This window comes from Magallana gigas, chromosome 7 (assembly GCF_963853765.1).
Source record: "Magallana gigas chromosome 7, xbMagGiga1.1, whole genome shotgun sequence".
In the NCBI taxonomy this organism is placed as follows: domain Eukaryota; kingdom Metazoa; phylum Mollusca; class Bivalvia; order Ostreida; family Ostreidae; genus Magallana; species Magallana gigas.
In genome coordinates, this window is record NC_088859.1 from 34,210,105 (window position 1) to 34,234,550 (window position 24,446).

The 24,446-nt window shown below is 32.1% G+C and overlaps 1 protein-coding gene across 5 annotated transcripts; it reads left to right on the forward strand.

Annotated features, from left to right (window-relative positions):
* Positions 1-1,643: 1,643 nt before the first annotated feature.
* On the forward strand, positions 1,644-24,157 carry LOC105347060 (regulator of G-protein signaling 17). Of its 5 annotated transcripts, none has more exons than XM_066065772.1 (7): positions 1,644-1,861; positions 10,207-10,309; positions 13,644-13,795; positions 20,489-20,566; positions 20,735-20,796; positions 21,981-22,147; positions 22,315-24,157. In XM_066065772.1, exons 1-7 carry the CDS (start codon positions 1,788-1,790, stop codon positions 22,483-22,485), a joined length of 807 nt encoding a protein of 268 aa, XP_065921844.1. In that variant the 5' UTR covers positions 1,644-1,787; the 3' UTR covers positions 22,486-24,157. The 5 variants fall into 5 exon arrangements, with proteins under 5 accessions (XP_065921844.1, XP_065921843.1, XP_034313913.1 ...); XM_066065771.1 differs by having other exon boundaries at positions 1,648-1,861; positions 13,644-13,819; XM_034458022.2 differs by lacking the exon at positions 1,644-1,861 and adding an exon at positions 1,868-2,140 and having other exon boundaries at positions 13,644-13,819.
* The last annotated feature ends 289 nt before the right edge of the window (positions 24,158-24,446 follow it).

The following is a 24,446-nucleotide window of genomic DNA, read 5'->3' on the forward strand; positions in this document are numbered from 1 at the left end:
TAGAATATATTATTTAAAAAAGTTGTCATTTTTCAAAGGTAAGAAAAAAATTCAAGGAGAAACGCATATTTTTTTAGCGTTTCCATGGTTACTAACAGAAAATTTAAAATCTGTTTTCTTCATCTAATTTGAATAAAAAGTGCAAATCTTGGATTTTTTGGTAAACACTATTATGATTGTGCAATTAAAAATTTAAATATGAAAATTGAAAACCGTTGCTATGGTAACAAGCTTAAGAATAAGGAAAATTATAATATATTTAGGCATCTTTAAATAGATATTTTTCACTTATAATTAATAATTATATAAAATCAAATGGTGAGAAAAAATAAAGTATGTCCTTAACTTTAATGACACTTGAAAAAAAATCTGAAATTTTCGAAAAATAATTGCCGTTGGACTTTTCAAAAAGTAAGAATTTCTGTGTGATTTTTTACGCAACTTAATTTTCCATAGCAACAACACTTCTCTGTTGCATAACAAAGGTTTTTGTGGTGATAATGAAAATTCAGATATATTTTTACAAGTTCCGACTAAAACAATTGGAAAATCAGGATTAAAAGCATATCAAAATAATCTTCAATTTCTCAGTTGCCATAGCAACGGATGTCAATTTTCATGATAAAATATATATTGCATGGACATTGATATGGATGTAAAAATTTAACAGTTTCCCATTTTGGCTTATTAAAAAAACTTCAAAAAAACTTATTCAAAAATTTGTAACGGTTTCCATGGTAACATTTTAAAAGTATTGGTTTCTCCATCAATTTTCTTACATAATTAAATAATTGAAAATAGGACAAAGACTGTTTTATGTGTTTGATAGTTTACATTTGTGGGCAAAACCTTCTAATATGGTCTCAAAGTAGGTAAGTTTTGCTATTTTCCCATCTTTAGCCTCGATTACCATGGCAACGGTTACCCCCAGCAACCAAATTTTAGGGGTTTTTTTGCGTTTTACACCTAGGTGTGTCCATGTATGAAATATAAGGAAAATTGATGACTATGCGTGGCCAGACCCGCGCATGTACAATATGGCAATTTAGTGAACTTGATAATTGGGAGCCGAATTGTTTGAGTTTCAGGGACAATATTTGGGTCAAGTACCAAGATAATTTGATAGGTATTGTTTTATATATGACGAAAGAAAACGTACGTCTCTGCGTATTTAATAAAGCTCGCTTTCTGCATGCTTTTTGAGATTGAAAAAAACCCCTGTTAATTTGATTAAAGCGAATTAAATTCATAAATATTTATTCTAACCAACAAGTATTTTCTCTGTCGCTCACTTTTCATGCATTAGTAGAATTTATGATGATGTATGTCAATATCATTTTTCTGTATTGAATGATATGTTGGATTTATTCACAAAATATCAATATATACAAAACTCATTCGCTTTGTTAACTTCTTTTCAATCAGTAAAGGAAATGGTTTACATTTAATGATAACTGGAAAATTGAAATGAGTAAATAAGCGTAAAAATATTTTCCGCGACAGTGGGCTCCGACATGATTTTAAGAAAAAAATTTATCTTGTTAACATCAGCTCGGAGAGGCTGTGAATTAAAGCGTACCGTGGACGTATGAACTCCCACAACCGAGGCAGCGGCGATCGATATTGCACAGAAGTACTTTTATAGATAGATAATCTCCGTAATACGGACCAGTTTCAACCTAGTATTTACAAAAATATAGGTCATAATTGATAATTAATCGGCTTTAATGGGATTAGACCGATAAATCAATGAGACGGGGGAACTCCTTTATTGATTGTCCCTGAGAATGTGTTTGTCACATTTTCTCTCGTACGCAGAACAGAAGCTGCAGACGATCGGAGCCTCGTTTTCACTTCGAGGGTGATTTATGCATGGATGTGTTGATGCTGTAGTCAATGTTTGCAAGTTTTTTTTCCTCCCTCTTCCATTTTGCCGAGTTTGAAGTCAAATATCAGTTATCAATGTATGATATGTAGAGGCCTGCGTCAATGCATGTCCGGTGTCGTCTTGCTAAAGAGGAAACGCGGAACCGACTGGCCATGGGTTTCTAGATTATATTTTCTTAATTATCATTTTGGAATATTTATTATGTACTGATGCTTATTCGAAGGAAAGTGATTCCATCAGCTAGTTTTAATGGTAAGTATTCATACAGTCTTAGCCTATAATAGCTAGCTCAGCACACAGGAGCACCATATTATCAGCTGTTTCAGCATGCGTGCATAAATTGTTAAGTGTGATAATGGTATTGATTCGGAGTGATCGAACACATCTGTAGGTGAACTCAAATCGAATGAGATAATTTCACATAGTCACGTTCTCTCTTGAATGAATGTTTGCCTTCGTATGCGTAATGGGTCATTAATTAACACTGACCCAGATGCCTGCCAAACGGCGAAATCAGATAACGTCCCTTAAAAATATGTTTCATAACCTTACATTTACGTGCTGAACCCAGGATCTGCTCAGAGAAAGAATTGATAATTTATGTTGGTGTATTGCTTATATAAATACAAAAACATTTCTGTTGATATCTTATGGCTATTCAGCTATGTCATTTTAGTATATGATGCAAATTTAATTTATGACCGGAATTCAGGAGAGTATCTCATTCAGAAAACTGGGTGCAAAATGATAAAAACCAGAAGACCGACAAAATACCTGCTCGTGGGGTTTCTTCTTAGTGTCTCTTTATCAGCTTGATATTCAATTATATAGCTTAATTACGAGAATATAATGATTCGATGTCTGGTACATAGCATTTTCTTTGTACCGGCTAACGCTGGTAGACCTCTTGACAGACAAGGGAAGATAAGTGAAAATAATCGGCATCGTATGTTTATTTACATTGGGCCAGCCCGATCGATTCTCGACTTCGGATAAAGCAGTACATCTGCTGCCGTAAGCATTTTAATTACGATTAAACACTTCCCAGTCGTTAACGGGAAAGAGGCTTAATAATCTAGACAAAGGAGAGGCGGATCTTGAAATCAGAAGTACTTTGATAGATTCCCTAATTTCCTGGATAAGCGTCGGAATCCGTATTTTGATCAGAGAAAAAATTATTGATCAGAGTTTCGTATAACAAAGAGCACCGTTTGTCATCGTTATTCGGTTACTTCCGTATTGAAATAATCAACTCTTATACACTTGAAAATATTGGTGTTCAGTAACTTCAGTTCCGTTTATTTTTCTTCCCCAATGTCGCTTCTCAGGTGACAGTGGATAATTCAACTTCCTGCTTTCTTTACTGGCGTTTAAACTTAAACACAATTCTTATCAGAAGAGGTTTTTAAGTCAAAATTAAAATGCTTCCTGTTAATTTAATTACATGGCTACGATTTTTTTTCCTTCGACCATGAACTTTTATACAAGGAAGTCGCTGGTTTTACAATGTCCCTTTTCTGTTGTTAAATTGTAAAATTACACATTTCAATACTTTCCTGGTATTGGATTAAACATGGAGGGAGGGGTAAGTTTGCAGTGTTTAATGTCATATGTTATGATTGAGTTTGATTTATCTACTTTCAAAAGCAAACTTTCCGAGAATTGGAGAAGTTTCCTTCTTAATGATTTAAGAAACGTGTACGAATTTTAAGATTTGACATTTTAAATTGAACTGATTTGTTATTTAAAGGTTGTTTTGTTTACTTCTTAGATCAAATACAATATGCTTATCTTATTAATTATAGACTGAAATAATTTGTTATCATTTCAAAATTGTATACTTTTGATGACAGTAAAATACCAAATAAAATTCTCTTATAACAAAGAGATATTATGATAAGTCACAAGAAGTTAATTGCTACATTTACGAAATTATAAAGAAGAATGCGGCCAGTTAGTATAATTTATATGTTCTCTATTGTGTGCGAAGTAGAGTTTTCCGGAGATGTTCTTACTTATAAACACGTGTCAATAATGATAAAAACACACTGAGTCTTATTAACTGTTTAATATGACATGAAAATGATACATATTGTTTAATGATTAAATTACATATTTTAAAAAAAAATCCCTTTAACGCAAAGGTTGTTAAAGTCATAGGAAATGACAGTCAGTTTTCTTTTCCTTCTTCTTTGGTGCCCCACCCACCCCCTATTTTACTTTCCTTTGCTTTAAAAGCTACGCTGCAGATTATGACATCAATCAAAGTTATAGTACTAGTCTGTACTGTAGCCGTCGAAACCTCTTATTTGCGTGACACTGCAAGGTACCGTCACGCGCCAATCTTATAAAAATCAAAGTGATTTTGAGCTTAGTATGTAAATTCAGTCAATTTTGTTTTTTGTATATCAGTTACAGTGTTTAAACATCTACAGTAGGTAGTTTTTTGTAAGGCGTAGTTTCTGGTCCATGAGATGTTGTTGTTAAACTGTATGTGTCATTTATGGTAGGGGTTGTATAGTATTGTAATGCTTTTAAGAATGGTGATGCAGGCGCTGAATAGCATATTTCGATGATGATGATGATGATGATGATGATGATGATACAACGACGACGACATTTATGAATATTAGGGGGGGGGGGGTAAAGATCTTTATAAGTAGTGTTGTCGCGGGAGCGAAAAATGATAATTATATATATTAATTTATGAAAACAATCATGATATAATTTGGTATTCCGGAAATGAAAAATATAACAACACATCGTCAATTCAGGCACATAAACATGCTAATCGCGATAATAATTACATGTCCCCTTCATAATGTAAGTGTAGATACATGTAGAAAGCGAACAAAACCTTCTTTTTTTGTCTTCTTTACATACGTGTAGCAAAAATCCTAAATTAAGCAATTAACTTTATAAAAGTTGGAAATTCCGTAACAGCGCAAACAGTTTTTACCTTGTTTCATGTGTAGAGTCAGAACAATTTGAACAATATTGTTCTATTTTTCTTTATCGACCCAATTCGAGTAATAATAAATAAGACGTAGGTCTTTAAAAAAACCCAGTGTGTTTACGTAATAGACAAGAAAACTTTCAACAAATCGTCTCTAAAAATTCTTACTTCACGTGGTTTCATACACGTTAGACCCCTGAAGTTTCTTTTACATATTAATTGTTATATGCACAACATTAAAACAACACCCAAATATAAATTTTAGCTCACCCGAGTGTCTTCGTAAAGGACTTAGCGTTTGAAGCTGATTGTTATTTTTAAATAAAGTATTGTGAAAAACAAATGTGATTCCTCGACCTGCATGTATGCACCTGTACTTTTACACTATTTTAATTTACCGGTCATTTACTTGTTATTTCAAACGAAAAATACATAAGGCAGTAGTATGTATACGGTTATTATACCCTTATAAATATTCCCCTTTATAAGTTTTTACCAACAAAAAGTACAACAAAACAAATGTTAATTCATCCGGGCAAAAAATTAACGTTACGCCTAATTAATATTCGTCCTATCTCGATCGACCGGAAATAACCGAAGCTCTATACGACATGAATAGATGGTTGATACTTGATATCATTTTTGCATCGGTAGTGAAGTGTCTTCCCACAAATGTTTATTTTTAAAAATAAAATTTGGTGTTATGACTGAAAATAGTCATAATGCCAAATTTTATTTTTAAATAAAAATTTGTGGGAAGACAGAAGGGTATAACAACACAGTTGTTGACTGGAATTTGGGCAAGATATGATTTTTTGATTGCATTCGGCCTTGGGCAACATTTACTTGTGAATTCAAATTTGGTAAAAATATATTGTATAGTGATCACATAGTTAACATTCATTTCTTAACTCCATTAAATAAATAGGCCAAGTTATATAAAACATTTTTTAAATCTGCATTTTTTCTAATTTAGCTCTTCGCGTAAATTATATCCAATAATCGAATGAATAAATTGTACAAAACAAATGTTTTGAATTCCAATTCCTACCTCAATTTTACTTGCACATGTACATTGTAACTATATGCGTAATATCTAGAAATGTACATATTTGTACATCCGTTACATTTATAATTTCGATTTCATTTAAACAAACGGAAACTGATCTGTCTCGGTCTCATGCTAAATCTGTCCTCTTTTTAAAATCGTATTGTTCATTAAAAGACTGTTTCTTTATAGTAACTTGTTCATTTATCATCGTACATGAATACTAATAACTTATAAAAACATTTGTTGAACTGTGGCGTGTATATGCCTGCAATTTTCAAATTCAGAAATCGCTTTGTATTTACTTTATTTACATACTTCGTATTGGGCCTGAAATAGAAAGTTGATAAAGCGTTTAGGAAGACATGCACAAATGAATATAAATTGCAAAACGTGGAGTTTTATCATATTTTGGAACGTGTATTAGATACAAAAATATTTCCCCTGCAGTTGTGCACGCAGGTTTTCCATCAAGAGAATAAATATTGAACAATATAAGGCTTTGAATGAAACTTTACTGCATTTGTAAAAGTGAAGGATTTTCAAAAAGCCACAATGGATAGAATGTCTTTAATCCCCCCTGCTGAGGAGGATTTTCAAGGGCAAGTTGTTTATTTGTCTTTCTTACTGATATCTATAAATTTACGTAATAAATGTAGATATGTATATGTTCATATAATATAGTAATTCACTTTCATTCAAAAAATATTAATCTCAGTCAGGGGTTATTAAAATGAGGAATTGGTTGAATTCAATTGGAGTCCTTATTCACACTTGTTAAAGATTGACCTTCTTCACAAAGGAAATGAATCATTCAAAAGAGGAAACAGTCTTCTCATTTATCAGTAGTTAGACCAAAGTTTTCTCATGAACAAAAGACCTCTCAGTTCCTTGTAAACATAGTATATAGCTGAAGTTTATAAATTTTTTGGATGTGATTTCAGGTAAGCGCTCTTTGTAAACAACATGACTTTGTCAAACATTTTGAAATACGTGTAGTCGCAAAACCTAGAATTTTTTTAATTTAAAAAAATATTTTGTATTTATCATTAATGTGTTTTGTATTCAGATACCATAATAGTCATTTTAGATAGCATACTATAAAGTCCTTACACAGTCGAAAGGGTCACTTTAAAAATGTATTAAACTATCCCTAAGTCGGTTACTTTGTAACATATCTTTGCAATATGAGTTTATATTTTCTGATAATGATACAGTGTACTTCAGGCAACGTCGTAATGTGTTTCGTTCAGTCGCTTCGCTGTTAAAGCAGTTCGTTGTATGATTTACTTAATAATCTGAAATGTTTGGATTTGAAAATGTTTGAAAGAGTTAGACTTGGTCAAAACATGTCTGCCAATCTGACTGATTTACATAAAAAGGCTTGCTGTGACTCTGAACATTAAAACCATCATTATGATAAGATTTAGATTAAGTAGCATAAGTTTTTTTTATTATTAATTTTAATAAAAGTCATTTTAAATTTTTAACAGAAGTTTTGGTCTCTTAAATATGGGCCTGAACATCAAATGTGGCAGTCATATTCGCCATCAAACTTGGGAAGGAATACTCCGTTCTAAACATTGAAGCAATAAATGAATGACTAAATTAAAAGGCTGGACCATGCACAGAATAGCTAGATAAAGGAAATTGACATGATTCCTATTTCAAAAGCCCCGGCACCGACTTATTTTGTGACAAGTTTAGTTTTCGGCGGAGGGTTGACTATTACATTCTAGTATATGGTTTCTAAGAATTTTCAGTTTAAAATTGGAACATACGATATCTCAGTAAAGGTAATTTTGAGGTCCCAAAATTAAGCAGTGATAAGCACGAAATGCAAAATCTGTGCAATCGCGGATTCAAAAAAATTTCTAAGAGGAAGGGGGGACCCGAGGGATAATAATAATGTTTGCCAGGGGAACTGAGGTCTACTTTTGGAAAGAAGATGGGGGAACAAAATAGCGCAAATGCCCATTTGGTTTTATCGTAAAAAACAATTTCAAATTAATTTTTTTTCAACCAAAAATACTAGATGATGTTATATTACAAGTTTACAAAAGCACAATTTGTAACTATATTCAGTTTTGAATATTTTAACAAACGATAAGAATTTTTTTTTAAGCTTTTGGTGGTATTGAACCCACAACCTAAAAAGCCTAGCTCTGTAATGTTACATAATGTCTGGTGCTCTAACCACTGAGCCATTTCAGTCAAAACAAACTACAATGTGAAGTGCTAAATGGAACTTCAACCACGAATTTACGGACTTGTAGTATTTCTCTAAAACGTTCAATTGTTGGGATACAAAATGACATTTTTAAAGTATAGTGGGTCATCTCTCCACGTTTTTGGTGATGAAAATCGGTTTGATTTCCTTTAAACCTTATATAGAATATGACAAAACTATGGAGCCCAGACCCACTCTATAGAAGAAAAGGCATTGAAGTTCTAAAAATGACACTATTTGGAGATTTTGATACCCATACGCCAGTTAAAATCAACCTATTCTAAATATCTAGCATATTTAAAGGTTATAAATCGATGTTATGGTAAAAAAACATTGTTTTCAATAATTTAGAAAGAAATTATGAGATTTGTTCATATTTTAATTTTATAGTATCATATCTATCCCCATATGGGCAATTTACACGCCTTATTCACCCATCTTCTTTATTATATGAAATTGATAAGTTCATATTTTCAAAGGGGATAAGTTGGTTCGGAAAACCTCCAGCTTTTTTTCTGCTAAACTTGGAAACGAAGTTCAATGCCGAACTTTTCCGTGAAAGTTGATTGACCACTTGAGCTTTTTTTTTTTGCGTTATACGCTTTTTGCGTTTAACGTTTTATGGTGAAGGACCTTTTTCTTTGTTGCAAGCCACAGGCGATACGCATAATCCTCTTCTAATTAGCCACGAGTAGGATACATCAATTAATTGGGAGGGGGGGGGGTTACTCCATTTACGATACTAACTATGTCATTATACATGTGTTGTACAATGTGTATACATAAAACAATCAAGTTAGCTACAGGTGTATTAATTCCATCCAATTCACCTCTTTTGGATTTATTTTTTCAAAGACAAACGGTTATAAACATCCGTAGTGTTTTCCACACTTGGCTCCGATTCCTCTATCGCACTCGAAGTTTGAGCTCCTAGTATTTTCCGTAATACAATAGTTTGATAATTAACAACCGTTTTCGAAATAGGCATATTTCTAAAAGAAAGAACGGAAACTCTTAAGATTGTATAAATTGATCGTCTGGAGACCATACTATGGGTTTTGGTAAAGGATACACACACTTAGAGCGCGGAAATAGTCAATCAATACATCTGGCATCCCACACGCGTGTAGCAACTGATGAGAGAGAGAGAGAGAGAGAGAGAGAGAGAGAGAGAGAGAGAGAGAGAGAGAGAGAGAGAGAGAGAGAGAGAGAGAGAGCTAAATGAGTAGTAATATAAATTTGAAAAATTTGTTGTTATGATTGTTGAGAGTCTTATGTCTCCTAGAAAAAAAATATTTCACTTACAAACTGAATAGAAGAGAGTTAGTTGAAGTTTAATTTGAAATTTCTTTACCCAAAATAGGCGAACACCTCTCTCTCTCTCTCTCTCTCTCTCTCTCTCTCTCTCTCTCTCTCTCTCTCTCTCTCTCTCTCTCTCTCTCTCTCTCTCTCTCTCCATAACTTACTAATATTTTATCAACGATATCGAATGAAATGCCAGTAATTGAACCTCACTTTCATCAAACTGAACACATACTACTGGTCCCTAAGACTCTAACATTAACATAGAAATTAACTCATAACACCGAGAGAATCAATGTTAATTTTGTATGTTCAGACAAATGTCGTGTTTTTATGTGATCGATTTCATTAAATCATCTGGCGTATAAAGTTTTGGTAACGCACAGTACAATAGATCCATAGAGGGTGTACAGTCGCATTCCCGATTGATTTTGCAGTTGGATAGATTCTGTTTTTAAATCTTACTGGCATATTCCAACTACATCCAATTATTTGTTGTCAATTGATGTACAACAGTTATTTCATACTTTTCAAGAAATTTTTTCCAAAGACTATGAATATTGAATGGCTTTGTTCTGTAAGGAATTTGTCCAAGTAACTGTATCCTTTTTTTTTTGCATATAAAGAATACCATCACTGTCTCCAAAAAAGTATAAAATGAATATTACGAATAAATAAAAAACAAAAATGACTTATTTTAACAGGTACTTGACCATGGAATAGAGTGTTAAACACTTTAACAACTATACAGTTTCATAATAAGTATTGTATTTTTTTTGCAGTCCAATGTCTGAGCTTCCGCCAAATGCTGTTACCTTTGATTGGAATTGTCTTACGGGGGTGATCATTTGTGGGGCACACGTGGCACCGTTTGTAAAGAGAGGGGTAAGTAAAAGGAAGGGGCCAAAATACAATCGTATCGTTTTTACCGTGGGGGTGGGGGGTTAGCGGTGATCCATTTTGCGCTATAATACGACGTTTATTGCATTAAATGAACAAGACAATAAAATAAAGTGGCCCACAAAAATAAAAACATAACAGATTTACTTCATTTTCGCAAAACTTGCAATTCCAAAAAAAACCCGGATATACATGTATACAGTTGAGAACAAAAAATCGAGATTTTGATAACCAGAAAGTATAATAAAGAAGAACATTTAAGATACTGTTACCTTTCTTTTTATACACATAATTTAAGCAAAATCAGAGTCTTAAAATGTTTTTTTTTTAGAATGAACACACAAAATCAAAAATAGTCTTCATCGAAAAACTAAAATGAACGTCTTAATTTGCGATAAGGTAGTACGTGCAAGGTTTTGCACATGCGTGATCGTGGATGTCCTTTTTGTAAGTCTTTTATCAGGATTGGGGTTTAATATGTGCTTGGCTTCATTTATTTCCCAGTGTTGTCACTTTTAACTCGAATTACTGACAGTCGTATATCTTTTTTGCCTTAATCCTTGTATTTTGCAACAGAGTAAGATCAACTGAATTAATTTCTCTTTTTTACATTTTGTTATGCAACTGCCCTTGACAACAACATCCATTTTTCTGTCTTTCCTTTGAATTTATTTGATGGCATGACTAAACTTGTACAAAATATACGGTTCAGTTTTGTTTCCATTAAAGACAGAAGATGTAGTTTTGAGTATTGATGTTAGTATAACAGTAATACACAAGATTTCTTTTGCTTACTTTTATAACTTGTTTTTCTAATCAACCAACTTTTCAGCATGTCAACAATTGGTCTTTAGTGTTTGCGTGTCTTCCAAGTTTTAATGCATTTTGTTTATCTAAAGTTTTGCAATATTTACAACTTAATGGCAATGTTTTTTTCAACTTTCTATATTTTACTTTGGAAAAGCTATAAGGTTGTTTTATGTTGCTCAAAAGTTCTTAAACATGATTGTTAAATATAAATGGAATTGATCCCCTAAGATTTGCGTATTCTTACCTTAATTCAGTTCCAGGATATTTTTGCATCTCTATTTTGCTTACTTATTTGATATTTTTAAATACTTCAGGGTTTAAACGATAGACTTTCACCAGAATGATTTTCCTTGACGCATACAATATAAAAGTACCCGGGTATTGATGCTGAAAAACTGTGCAAGGTGTTCCAAACCTACATACATTGTATAATGTATATGTAAATGACGTCAGGCTCTCCTATAAAATTTTTTCAATTCATTCTTGGGTAAAACAAAGCGACATGTATAAAATAAATTTAGGATCTTTTATTTTTTTATGAATTTTAGTTGTACTTAATTGATAGGCATGTATGTGTTGGTTTATTAAGCCAAAAAAAAGGGGGGGGGGAGAAAGTTTTCGATACTGCACAATTTACCATGCCTGTCTAATTGTGCTCAAAAATTTAAAATCTGAACAAACCACACTGGTAACAAATTTGTTGAAATTCATTTACTTTTGTTTAAAGACAAAAAGCTGAGATCGTTGTTAGGGAAGGGGAATGGGTCTGACTGGAACACTTCAGCTTCTTGTAGGCTTTAATTAACATAAAAAGTCAAAGTAACTAATATTTTTATATATTATACAGGAATGCTACGATCTTTGTATAATTCAGGATTTCCGTGAGATTTCTGCTATTTTTACTAAATTATTTTGATCAGTTTTGAGGTTCGTGATTTCAGTGTAGATAACGTAGTTGATATTTAACACTTCTCTTTTAACGTCTTGAATTCTGTAAGCTTTTATTTTTCGACAGAAAATCGGGTCCAGGTACATGTACGATTAATTACTGCATCTTCAGTATCTTCTAATAAGGAGTAGGTAATGCACCGTGCAGTGAAGGAGAATAGCGCCAGTGGTATTGACTTTCCCCGCAGCAACCTTAGACCCACTTCTCTTGACTTTGTGGTTCTCCAATCTTTTTTGGATTTAGGTTGATCAAGATAATCATGTCGTAGAAGTACATATCTACGTAATGTCAGCGTCATTGTTCGTATACATTTGTAGCTACCTAGTTTTCAAACCAATGGCTATGAGCGACAAAACATGTAAAAAAAAAAATTACCCGCTGTTTCTTTTTATGACGTAGTGCACATACAGATATGTACATGTAACTGTTAGGTTATACGGGTCACCATTCCCAAACAAGAAGTAAAATGAAGCACATAAGAGCGTTTGATGGTCATGGCCATTTTTAAACTATATAAATCTCCTTAATAAGAAGATTCTGTATATAGGTATAGGAAAACATTCAAATTCAAAAGTTAAAAATGGATTTTGTCTGTAACAAATAATAATTTGTGGATAAAAATACCACATCTACCTAGTTTCGTGGCCATTTTTAAACTATATAAATCTTCTTTATAAGAAGAATTCTGATTTGATTTGAACATATTTTATTATGCAAATATACATTTACATAAATGGATAAGGCAGCAGGCAATGCCTATGTAAGCCTTCTCCATAAAAAGAAGTCAGTATATAGATATAGGAAAACAATCAAAGTTAAAAATGGATTTTGTCTGTAACAATAATAATTTGTGGCTAAAAGTATCATATCTAATAATCTGAGGTATATCTGATTGATAATTTTTTGACCATCCAGCATCCTAAATGTTCTCGAAAACGAAAAGTAGAATTATTATAACGGCGATATACCGGTATTTTAGCGCTAAATGATGGACAAGTTAGACAACTACTGCTAAATTGCTAATATCACTAGAACGGTTACAAACTATTACCACAATGGTCAACATCGATCGATCGAACCCAAAACTCAATATGGTAAACAAAAGTTTTTGGCGGTACATGTAATCACCCATTCCCTATCCCCTCTCATTCCATGAGCTAGGCTTTTATCCAGCGATATGTCGTGTCAGAAATAATTATGGTCTTGTAAAGGACTAGCATTCCAATGTTTACATGTATGTAAATGAATGTAAACAAAGGTTTAGATAAAACACAGTTTATTTATTTCTACCATCAATGGGTGGGACAACAGATGTTTACATGATTGAACATAAAAGCTTTTTAAGGTCACATAGAGAGATTAAGATCTGATGCGGAAGGTTTACAAATTTGTGTAGTTAACTTATAGGGGAGTATATAATTTTTTCTCACTGGCATTGAAGACATTGTAAAAAGTTATGTCAATACGGTTACATGTTTTGCTCGAGGGAAACTTGTCTGCTTTTTATAACAATTTTTAATTAAACGTCGAATAATTTGACTTGTTATTTGTTATATTCAGATGACCACTGTTATGCGGAGACCCTCGGGAACATCTAATGACATACGAATAGGAAACCACAGATCGTCCAGCTACGCTACCCCAGGGGATTCCCCACCTTCCAGTCCAGCTCAAACAGGAAGTCGATCCACGAGGGCCTGCTGCTTTTGTTGGTGCTGTTGTTGTACTTGCTCATGGTGAATGCATGACGTCACAACTTTTGCTTTATACGTCATTATCTCTTAGCTAACCATTCTGGATCAAACAAACAAATTAGATAGACTGGGGAAAAAGACAATTACAATTTATTAAATACTTCTTATCTTTTGGGGTTTCTTAAAAAACCAGAGAAAAAAGTAAAAGCTTGTTTGATCTGCATATTGCTATTATAACATTGAAATATCATTGATATAAGGTGGATAACATGGATCGGATAGAAACAATATCAATGATATTTCAAATAGTATTACATTAATGAAAGTTTTTCTAGGCATGACAAAGAAATCATGCATTTATATAATTTGAGTAGTTCTTAAAAATCCTTTCCTTTTTTCCCTATAAACACTACTTAGAAACATAGACTTTGGTGACATTAACTATTGAATAATATATAACACTCTTTCTTTCTATTTATTCAAATTCCTATTTTCCTTTTTTGTGATGCATATATCTTTAAACCAGTTTGTAGTTGAACGTGTTAGAAACGTTTCATTATGTTGTTTAGTACATTATACAGCACAAAGGTTATTTAAGTCATTTTTTTTCTAATGATTTTTTAAAAATTATAATAGTCAATCCTAATCCTTGTACAAATAATTCAGCAGCAATCTCATTTCAACAATCTGAAGAAACCACTCGAAACCACTGCTCCGATCAAGCTTTAATTTTCATGACGTATTTCCTTCTTTGGTTGAATTTGGAAAATGGTTAGGTTTTGCAAGTGCTAAATAATAATTATACTGTACATATAATGGTAACACATATCAATTTCTATCGATTTATAAATATTATAATTTGTTTTGCAACTGCAGTTCAAAGAAACAAACAAATTGAGCTATGATATAAGTATAATTAATGTCTTTTTAAAAGGGTGCAATTAGAAAAATTGAAACTGTTAGGAAAGTTTCGGTTTTGAGTTGTTGTGAACTTGACTTATCAGTGTCAGAAAATTAAAGGCAATCGAAAGATTTTTTGACTTTGATATAGCATACAGCCAAGGCATATCGAACGCCTTCTGAATGCGGAAAGGAACTGGCAGTTAGGATAATTTGTAACGAACTGTCCGGTATCTAGGTTATTATCAAGTCAGGCCATCCTAATAAGAAGGCCAACATGATCCGATCAGGATATCTTATCCCGACCTCCAAGACCATCGCTATTTCACGGACCATGATGGCAGCAATAAGACTGATAATATCTCGCTACTTATATCATATGACTATTGCCTTACTCTGTTGCGTGTCTTGATTATTTAATCTGAAGTCCACTTTCTATTTGTATGCAAAATTACAATAGTCGGTACGAGTTACACAGTGTATGTACGGATTGCTCTGGTCGTGGCCATGACTAACTCGAAATAACTGACCTAGCACAAATTGAGAATTTGTCGGTTAAGCCTCTAGTAATTTACAATGTGTATTAGTCGTAACATAGAAGAACATTTTATAGCTGATTTGCTATTTAATTTCATAACCTTTAAAATATAAGACTATTTTTCTTTACTAGTACTCTACAGGAACAAGACTTTCCTTTGAACACGATCCAATGCATTTGAAAAATAACCTATCGAAAACTGAAATATTATATCAGATTTTTATACATGTACTAGTATATCCATCTAAACTGTTCTCGAGACAATTATTTTGAATGTTGAATGTCTTAAATAAGACAAAAAATTTTAATCAGTATTTTTTTAACAGCAATGAAGACTGCTTCAATTATTTAATTAATCAATTTATTAATTAATTTACATTGCATGTACATATATTCCCTTACTCTGGAAACATTATATGCGTGGCACTAAAGTGGGGTTAATGGGTAAAAGATTCGGGTTTTGTTATGGTTTTATTGAGACGTGAAAGGGTGTGCTATATCCTCTTAGCAAAGACCTTAAAATTTAATATAAAAGAAAATGAAGATGCAGCATGGAATTTAGGGATTACTTTATTATCAATTGATAAATGTCTGCACATGACTTATAATTTTATACTGCTGGCACGTAAACAAAGAATCGAAATGTCGTCTGTGTATCTATTGCACGTATCTATTGTTCCGCCCAGCATTCATGCCATAGTTAACCTATCTGCAGGATAAAACAATTTTTAATACAGGTTCTGGACAAACTTTCGTATTATTTATAAACATGTGGCATTCAATCTGAAGCCGCTAAAGAGGGCAGGATGGTTGTGGCCATTTTTAGACTTAATTAACCTCCTTTTGACAAAGAGTTTTGTGTAATGATATAAAAAAGTTATTTAAAATTAAAAAAAATTTTTTACCTAATAATACTTTGTGGCCAAAAATTAAATATTTGAAATAGATCTCATTGACTATTTTGTTCCTTAATAGTACCAACGACTTTTTGATTTCGCTTAGTTTGGCCTTATTTATTAGTACTTTTTTATATGGTTTTATTATCTCAGCCGTTTCCATTAATGGGTTTCCTTGGTTAATAAAAACTGTTAAGAAATAAATAATCTGGATGACAAAGTAAAGAATTGAATGACAAAAGTGGTGTCATTAACAGATCCGATGTCTATAGATTAATATTCTGTCCCCTTCCTCTGCCTCACAACTTTTACCGATACGATCGATAGATTAAACCTTTCATTAATATCATGCCAATACACTTTTGCAAACATGGTGTAAGCTTTAAACTTGATGACATAGATCGATTTTAGGTTGCTGCAGTTCTCTTGGAAAGCCGATACCTAGATCTAACGTTATGGGGGTGTTCAACAATGCACAAAATGCATTTCATTTTTAGTATTAGTTTTAAACTATCTTTATCTATACACACCCATTAAACATTGGCGTTATTAATGGTAAGACGATATTCAAACGTTACCATGGAAGTGCGAGGACATAATGCATAAATTTGCTATCCAATGAAATCTTACCTCAAGTCACATGACGTGACGTATTTCTGGTAGAGGAAAATCTACGGATTGATATTTCTGGGTGTTAATTTCTTGTGGGCTTTTCATGATTCGGATATGGTATATGATAACTGTGAAGGTGCTTTGTTGTGTAAACATTAATAGATCTTTGAAATGAACGAAAGTTGGTCATTGCTTCAGAAATGGCGATTGTAGGAACCTAACATCGATCCGATTTTTAGCATGTCTGTGAAATGCTCCGTCTATTGTCGTCTGTTTGCGAAAGGTCGGTTTTCCTTTTTTTTTACTATTATCATAGTCTTAAGAAATATTTGTTGAAGTGTTGTTTTAGTTTTTGTGTATTCTTGTCAGTGCTAAATGACCAAATTGTGATTATCCTGTGTGTTATACTCGAGATAGACGGTGTCGAGTATCCATAAAATATCCGCACAAGATATCTGCAATAGGTATCGATCGGTCGGCCATGGCTTCTCTCGTTTAGGAAACTAACACCGAGGAGTCTGGTGAATGGACTGACAGTCCAATATCGTTATAAAATCTATAACCTTAATTATTTCAGCCGTACGGAAGACAAACAACATTGGAGTGCTTTCAAAGAAAGGATTATTTTATTGCTTTATTACTATAGGATCACGGGTACAAGGCAAACTGTTAAAAGATATCATACATGAATACTCTCTCTCTCTCTCTCTCTCTCTCTCTCTCTCTCTCTCTCTCTCTCTCTCTCTCAAATGAATGTAAATAATATTTAGAATTTCATGCCCGTACTATATGAAATAGAAAACTGAAAATCAATTAGGTTATATATTAATTTGATATTATTGAATATCTCGAGAAGTAATTTTAAATGAATAGGTTTTGGCATGCTAGAATGAAAGTACCAAAGAAGTGTCAAGTTTGATGTTTCTAAGTATAAATATATTATTTCAATCTTGCTCAGTACTTAGCTTTTGTACAATTATACATGTACATAAACGCACTAAGTAACGCATAGCTATGTTCCCACCATAACGAGTTACGCAAGGGGACAACTAGGTTCGATGAATAATTATATCCTTACTGACCTTGTAATAAACTGCTTCCAATAGTGAAAAATATATTTTAAAAATTTGTATTTCATTGGTTTAAAAGGGACAAGATTCAATATACGCTTGTTTGTGAATGAATGAATTTTTGTTTATTTCACTTTAATTCATTTTTATAGGTTCACTTTTAAAAAAAAATTATTGGTACAGAATTTTTTTTACTTCAGTATGCTATAGTAATGAGCATTAAAAGGTTATTGTGGATAGAATCGCTGACATTTCGGTTTGAATTTTGGCAATTGTATTTTGTGCACAATACATAAGTTTTATTCAAAGTAAGATTCCGTTCTTATTTTGGGTTTATTCATAATATACATGTATGCCAATTTCCTAAGTTTGGATTTGATAAAATGCGTGTACTTTCGATAGAAATGTATGTAAAAGTGATTAGAAGTAATCAATCAAGTATATACATGTATTCTATTAAAACATCGGGTATGAATTTTAGATGAAAAGTCTATTCTATGTTCTGATTAGAGCTGGTGGCGATATAAGAAATAAGAATTGAATAAATTTTTGACTGTGTAGGATTAAAATTTAATGCAATAAATTAAAGAGCGGTAGTTTTGATTCATATAACTTAACAACTGTACTGTTTCCAAAATGAAACTCAATTGTAATTATCGAAATATTCCTTGTAAAAAGGAATCTTAATGTACTCTTTTAAGTATTCATTAAGTGGTTAATGTAATGTACAATGTGCATGTAGTGGAAGTTACTGTCACTTTAAATTTTGAACTAGTAATTTAATGAAAATCAATTTAAAAAAAATAAATTTGACGTGAACACCCGTCGAAAACAGAATATATATTGAATGTTTTCCATATACGAATTATTTTATTAACTCGAGTCTTGGTCTTGATGTTAGGTAACGGGGAAGATGATAAATTAAAGATATGTTTTGAAAACGATTTTCAAAACCTTTGTTGATACGTTGCTATTAAAAGGATCATGTACGTTTTGCAGAAAACTATTCCCTCTGTAACTGGTTAATCAATTGAAGAATAAGCGAAAAATCATGGATACTTATAATTTAACTATCATTTCAGTCCCTTTTACGCCCTATTTCAGGGTTACAAAACTCGAAACCAGTACAGTCATTAAGATCGGAATTGTTTTCTGGACGGCTTTTCTGCTTGTTGTCGAAACTTGTGTTTTAGTTGATGAAAATAGAAATGACTTTAAAGATATGGTAACAATAAAGCAAAAATTACTATGTTGTAAGCAGAATAATGGTAGATTTTTTCTTAACTGTTAAAAATACGTATGATTTAATACAGAATAATAAATATGTGTCCTTATATACTTCTGTACACTAACTTTTATAAATACAAAACAAAAAAATGGGCTTTTGATACTTCATTACTACCTACACATGGGATATTTGTTGTTTTATTTAGCTAAATGATGAAAACAATCTCTGTAAAACAAAAATCTTGTGTAGATTTCAGAATGTGTATCATTTTCATCACTTGTTGGTCTTAACATGCAATGGATATTACCCATGTAGTAATTTTGATTTTGCTACGGCATAATATCGGTTTTTATTCAATACTGCTATTGAGAGTGTAGTCAAACTAGTGTATATTGAGCCAGATTTCTGTCGAAGACAAGGTGTAAAAGAACAAAAAGCGTAGTCAGAAGAGATAGGAAAAGAGTGCTTGCTTTGTAAATAATCGATACAATATTCGCTTGAAACACGAAGGCAAATTTATAGATTTTCGCACACTAACGACAAAGTGAGAACTATGACGTCACGAACCTGTGATGAGTATTTAAAACCATTTATACCCCTATGCCCATGACGTCATCGTTACTTTTGTACCTTCAACAAAAGATGTTTTATTTGATTTCTACATTGATCTGTATCCAACTGTCGTTCGTATTCCTGGAACAGACATAGAACTGGGGTCACAATGTCGCGTACACCAATAGATATTGTTTGATATTTTTACAAAGCATCAGATATACATTTGTGCACTTCACTATGTCCATACCTTATAATAATGCTTCACAACAATATCTTTTTTGATAGGGTGTTTCGGGGCATCAATTTTTGATAAACGCAATGAAAAGTCATGTTTTAAACTGTGAAGGAAATTAGTTCCAAATCTTGGAGCTTTGCTCTTATTTTACTAATGGAATATATCTAGAATGTCAACAGTTTCTCAAAAAACGACATTAAACAAGCTCTTGACCTTTTCTTTAAAATGATGTAAAATTGAATAGAGGTATCGGGATTGCTTACTGTTTAATTGTATCTGTCATACCTACAAAACGGAAGTGGTTTTTCATCATGAAATTTAGGTTTCAAAAGCAAAACTAATTTTGGAAAATTCTTTCAAGCAAATAGGCGTGCATCTCTCTCTCTCTCTCTCTCTCTCTCTCTCTCTCTCTCTCTCTCTCTCTCTCTCTCTATCAAGTTCATTATCCCTTTCAGACAGTTACCAGCAATTTACATCGAATAGGATTCCTTCGTATATTTGTTAGTATTGGTGCAAAATGTTTAATTATTTTCACATATATATTGATTTTGACAGTTAAAGCAATGCTCTACCTTAACCGTTAGGAAGGTTTTTGTGGGTTGGTTTCGTGATGTAACATGCTTGATTTAGCAGTTTTGTCTGGCACAGTCCTCATTTCGTTTTGTTTCTATTCACAGTTTAGCTGTTAAGACGGGAAACGGATCACCGGGTGGATCACGTGACAAAACAATAACTGTACAGAAACAAGACGAGCCGTAAGTATCATTTTGATTCGTTTTAGCACTCATTAAAGATCTGCATATTGTAATTACAATGTAACTCGCATCATGGTTTTGAGTTCGAAATGATTGAGACTTAATTTTTTATTCGGGCTTCTATTAACCCTTTATGCATTGGAATGGGATTTTATTTTTACTTTTTAGACCAACGCCAGAAGAAATACAAAGTTGGGGCGAATCATTTGACAGACTCATGAGGAGTTATGGTAAGTTACAGTGTCTGACATAGAAAGCTGGGACTTCTATCAGAACAACGAATACTTCGAACACGAAAAAAAGAGACATGTCAACGGTTTCAAGATCTAGTCCTAGCAATTTCTATGTAATGACAAAGTATGTATTCATCTAAAATCTGCTTGTAATAGAATCTAGAGCAGTAAGTTCAACATACAGTATGTAATGTACTTGCAAAAAAACAATTTTCAATCAGAAAGTGGACGCATCATACTAAGCAAAACAAACCAGTGAAAATTAAACTCTAAAATAAACGTTATCAGTTTACCGAATTTCTAAAAAGTTACACCAATGTTAAAACTAGCAACACAAATCTACATTTAAAGGTACACATTGTGTATCTTCCACTATTAATATTATTTTCGTTCATTCATTATATCCTTAATAAAAGCAACGATATTTACAGACTAATAATCATTGCAATGGGAATTTATCTGCAATGTTAGGATGTATTCAATCAAAATCTGAACACTTTTTTGTAGCTCCAATACGCCATATATAGCAAATGTACATTTATATTATTAGATCTTAAAATAACTCATTTAATTCGGTTTTGGTTCAAAGAGCAATATTGGGGTTTTTTTTCAAATACGTGTAATCAGTACGTATGGAATATTTCAATATTTCGACAGTTTGATATCGGCAGTTTATTTTTAATATTGTTTGCAAAACGTTATCCTCTTTGCAATGGATACATAAAGTGATATCATGATGCACATGATATCATTACAAGCAGGAAAGACGTATTTTTGAACTAAGAGAAAAATAAATCAGGTGAAGTGATTGTGTTATGCTGGTAACTATAAATAATCAAAATGAATTTTTTTTTTGAAAAATCCATCAATATTTACTATGAAATTGGATCAAATAGTAAGCACACAGCAAGACATTATTTCCTCGACATTAAAAAAGATTGATATTTCTATCCGGATGTGTAAATGAAAATATCAGAAAATCCCTTTGCATAACATACATCGATATATTAAAGACCGAATCTCTATGAATTTGTTTAATCCTTAATCTTGATATTATCACTTTTCTGACTTTTATGAAAGAAATATCGAATCAGTGTTTATGAAAAAATTACTCAAAAAATAATAAACTGACGCGTTGTTAAACACAGTTATTTGGTACTTTTTCTTAAATTTTCGAACAGCTGGTCGAAAAGTGTTCAGAGAGTTCCTACGCTCGGAATACAGTGAAGAAAACATGTTGTTTTGGTTGGCGTGTGAGGAAATAAAGAGGGAAGACAACCCGGAGGTGGTAGAGGAAAAAGCTAGGAATATATACGAAGATTATATATCTATATTATCACCTAAAGAGGTATGCACAAAAGTGTCTATTCTACTCTCTTTTATAGGGAATCGATGTTTTTGTCGACTTTGTAGATTTGTTTTTGAGTCTTTTACAAGTAATTTACGTATATATTTTTTTTTTATTCAATTTAATTTTTTCATTCGTTTCGATAAATATGATGTTTTCTTTTTCAGGTTAGTTTAGATTCGCGAGTACGAGAAGTTATAAATAGAAACATGGTTGATCCCACTCCACATACATTCGACGAGGCACAGTTACAAATATATACACTAATGCATCGAGATTCTTATCCTCGTTTTTTAAATTCTCAGATATATAAAAAACTACTACAGCAGAACTCTTAAACTTAGGATTTTCCAATTACTGTTACTGTGTTGCATCGTGTCTATTGTGAGACGATGACGTCATAAAAATGACGAAAGGAGCGGTGTGTGAAAATGTGTTAGTGCAATATATATGGTTTTCTAGTCACGTGACAGACCTCTGGTACTCCCTCTTCACCATTACCTACGAGATCAGCAAGAACGATAACCCAAAGAGAAATATGTTATGAATAAACTGTGGATATACATGTTATTGTTTACCATACGATTCTTTTTCCATATCCTCAAATCGATATGATATTTTTCTTACCTATCAGTGTTGTCTTGTTCTAGAAATCGTGAGGCGTGCTGGAAAATGACGACAGTTAGCATTTTTTAATTAGATAGAGCAGTAACCATATGTTGCCCTCGTGTTAATTATGCTGATTTGAGGGATGATGTGACATTGTTAATGCATTATAGAAACAAGTAAGGATGTCAACAGTTAAATAACTATTGTTTTCAGCTGGAGCATTTTGTTCCATCTTAAAAGTTGTAAAAGGCATCTTGAATTATTTTGTCCTTTAGAATGATTATATATTAGGTAGATTTTAAACTATACACGTTCTAAAATCCAGGTATATTTCTCATTCCTTATATATTTTTTATTTATTCCATGTATCTAATATTTTCTTTCGTACTTTATCGTTACAAATATTGTAATGTATTCCACTTTTCCATAAAAGAATTACTAATCCTTTAATCCTTCATCCACAACACAAAACATGATTCATTTGGTCAGTTGGATCATTTTGGGAAGATAAACTCTTTTTTTAAACCGTTGAAACGTGTTAAAGAAAAGGTAACTAAAATCTTTTATTGAAAATAGTATTTATTTTCTTAGGTATTCGCCATCCAACCATGAATGGTTTAATTAGATGTAATATGAGGAACGTTACTGAATAGCCGTTACGTTCTAGTTGCGGAAATGTATTTTGCATTTTCAGCATGTTATTGAAATTATTTTTGTTATTGATTATTATAACTATATTGAATAGTCAGTTGTAAAATTTGAAAAAGAGAATATTGCATCCTGTTTGAACATTTGTTAGACGAAAGGATAGTGAAACCAAAAACATGTACATAACGGCGCCTTTTCTCTTTGACTCTTTATATGAAAGCGTAATTATTGCTGAGTTTTTAAATTTTCTTCAATATTATGTATATCAATAAAAAAGAATTCCATGAATGGGTTCAACACCACTTTTAGTTGACAATCTTTGTACAATAATAGCAAAATTAACTGTTATTACTTAAGTCTTTCAAATGTATTAACACTGATTAATCAATATCTCATAGGATTATCATAAGAAATAAGTACTTAACAATCATTTTGACAGTTTTGATCTAGCTCAGTTTTGTTGACTGCTGAATTTGGAATAGACTTTTTTTAATAAAAAAAAAAAGATTATATATGAATAGTTTTGTACTAGTAAACCTGACTTTTTGTCAATGTATTCCAGCGACGTTAAGTTGTAACCTGAAGGTTTCCTTTCTTAGATTTATTTTTGTTTCTATGGAAATGTATGTTTTGTACTTGTTATTACCAGATATCATACTTATGACCAACTGTATTAATCATACAATAGATACAAAGTGCGGTTCATGTGTATTATGTTGCATAATATATAGGAATTAAAATCAACGACTAAGACTATGACTTTGTTTTCTTTGATGTCTTAACCAATATGAAAAACAAGTTTTGTTTTCTTAATATGACCGTGTTTGTGTCGCGCGACAGTCTAACAAGGTTGTTTTTTTACTTTTGCCCTTTTGAAAACTCCCTATGTTTAGCACCATAAATTAATTTATTTTTAACATACATATCAAACAATTTGAAATTAATTTTTCCTCTCAAATAAAAAATACAATCTTTCATTTTGATAAAAACAATATACATTGTAATGTTTTTCAGTGCTACGCAATTTTTATGCATAAATTAA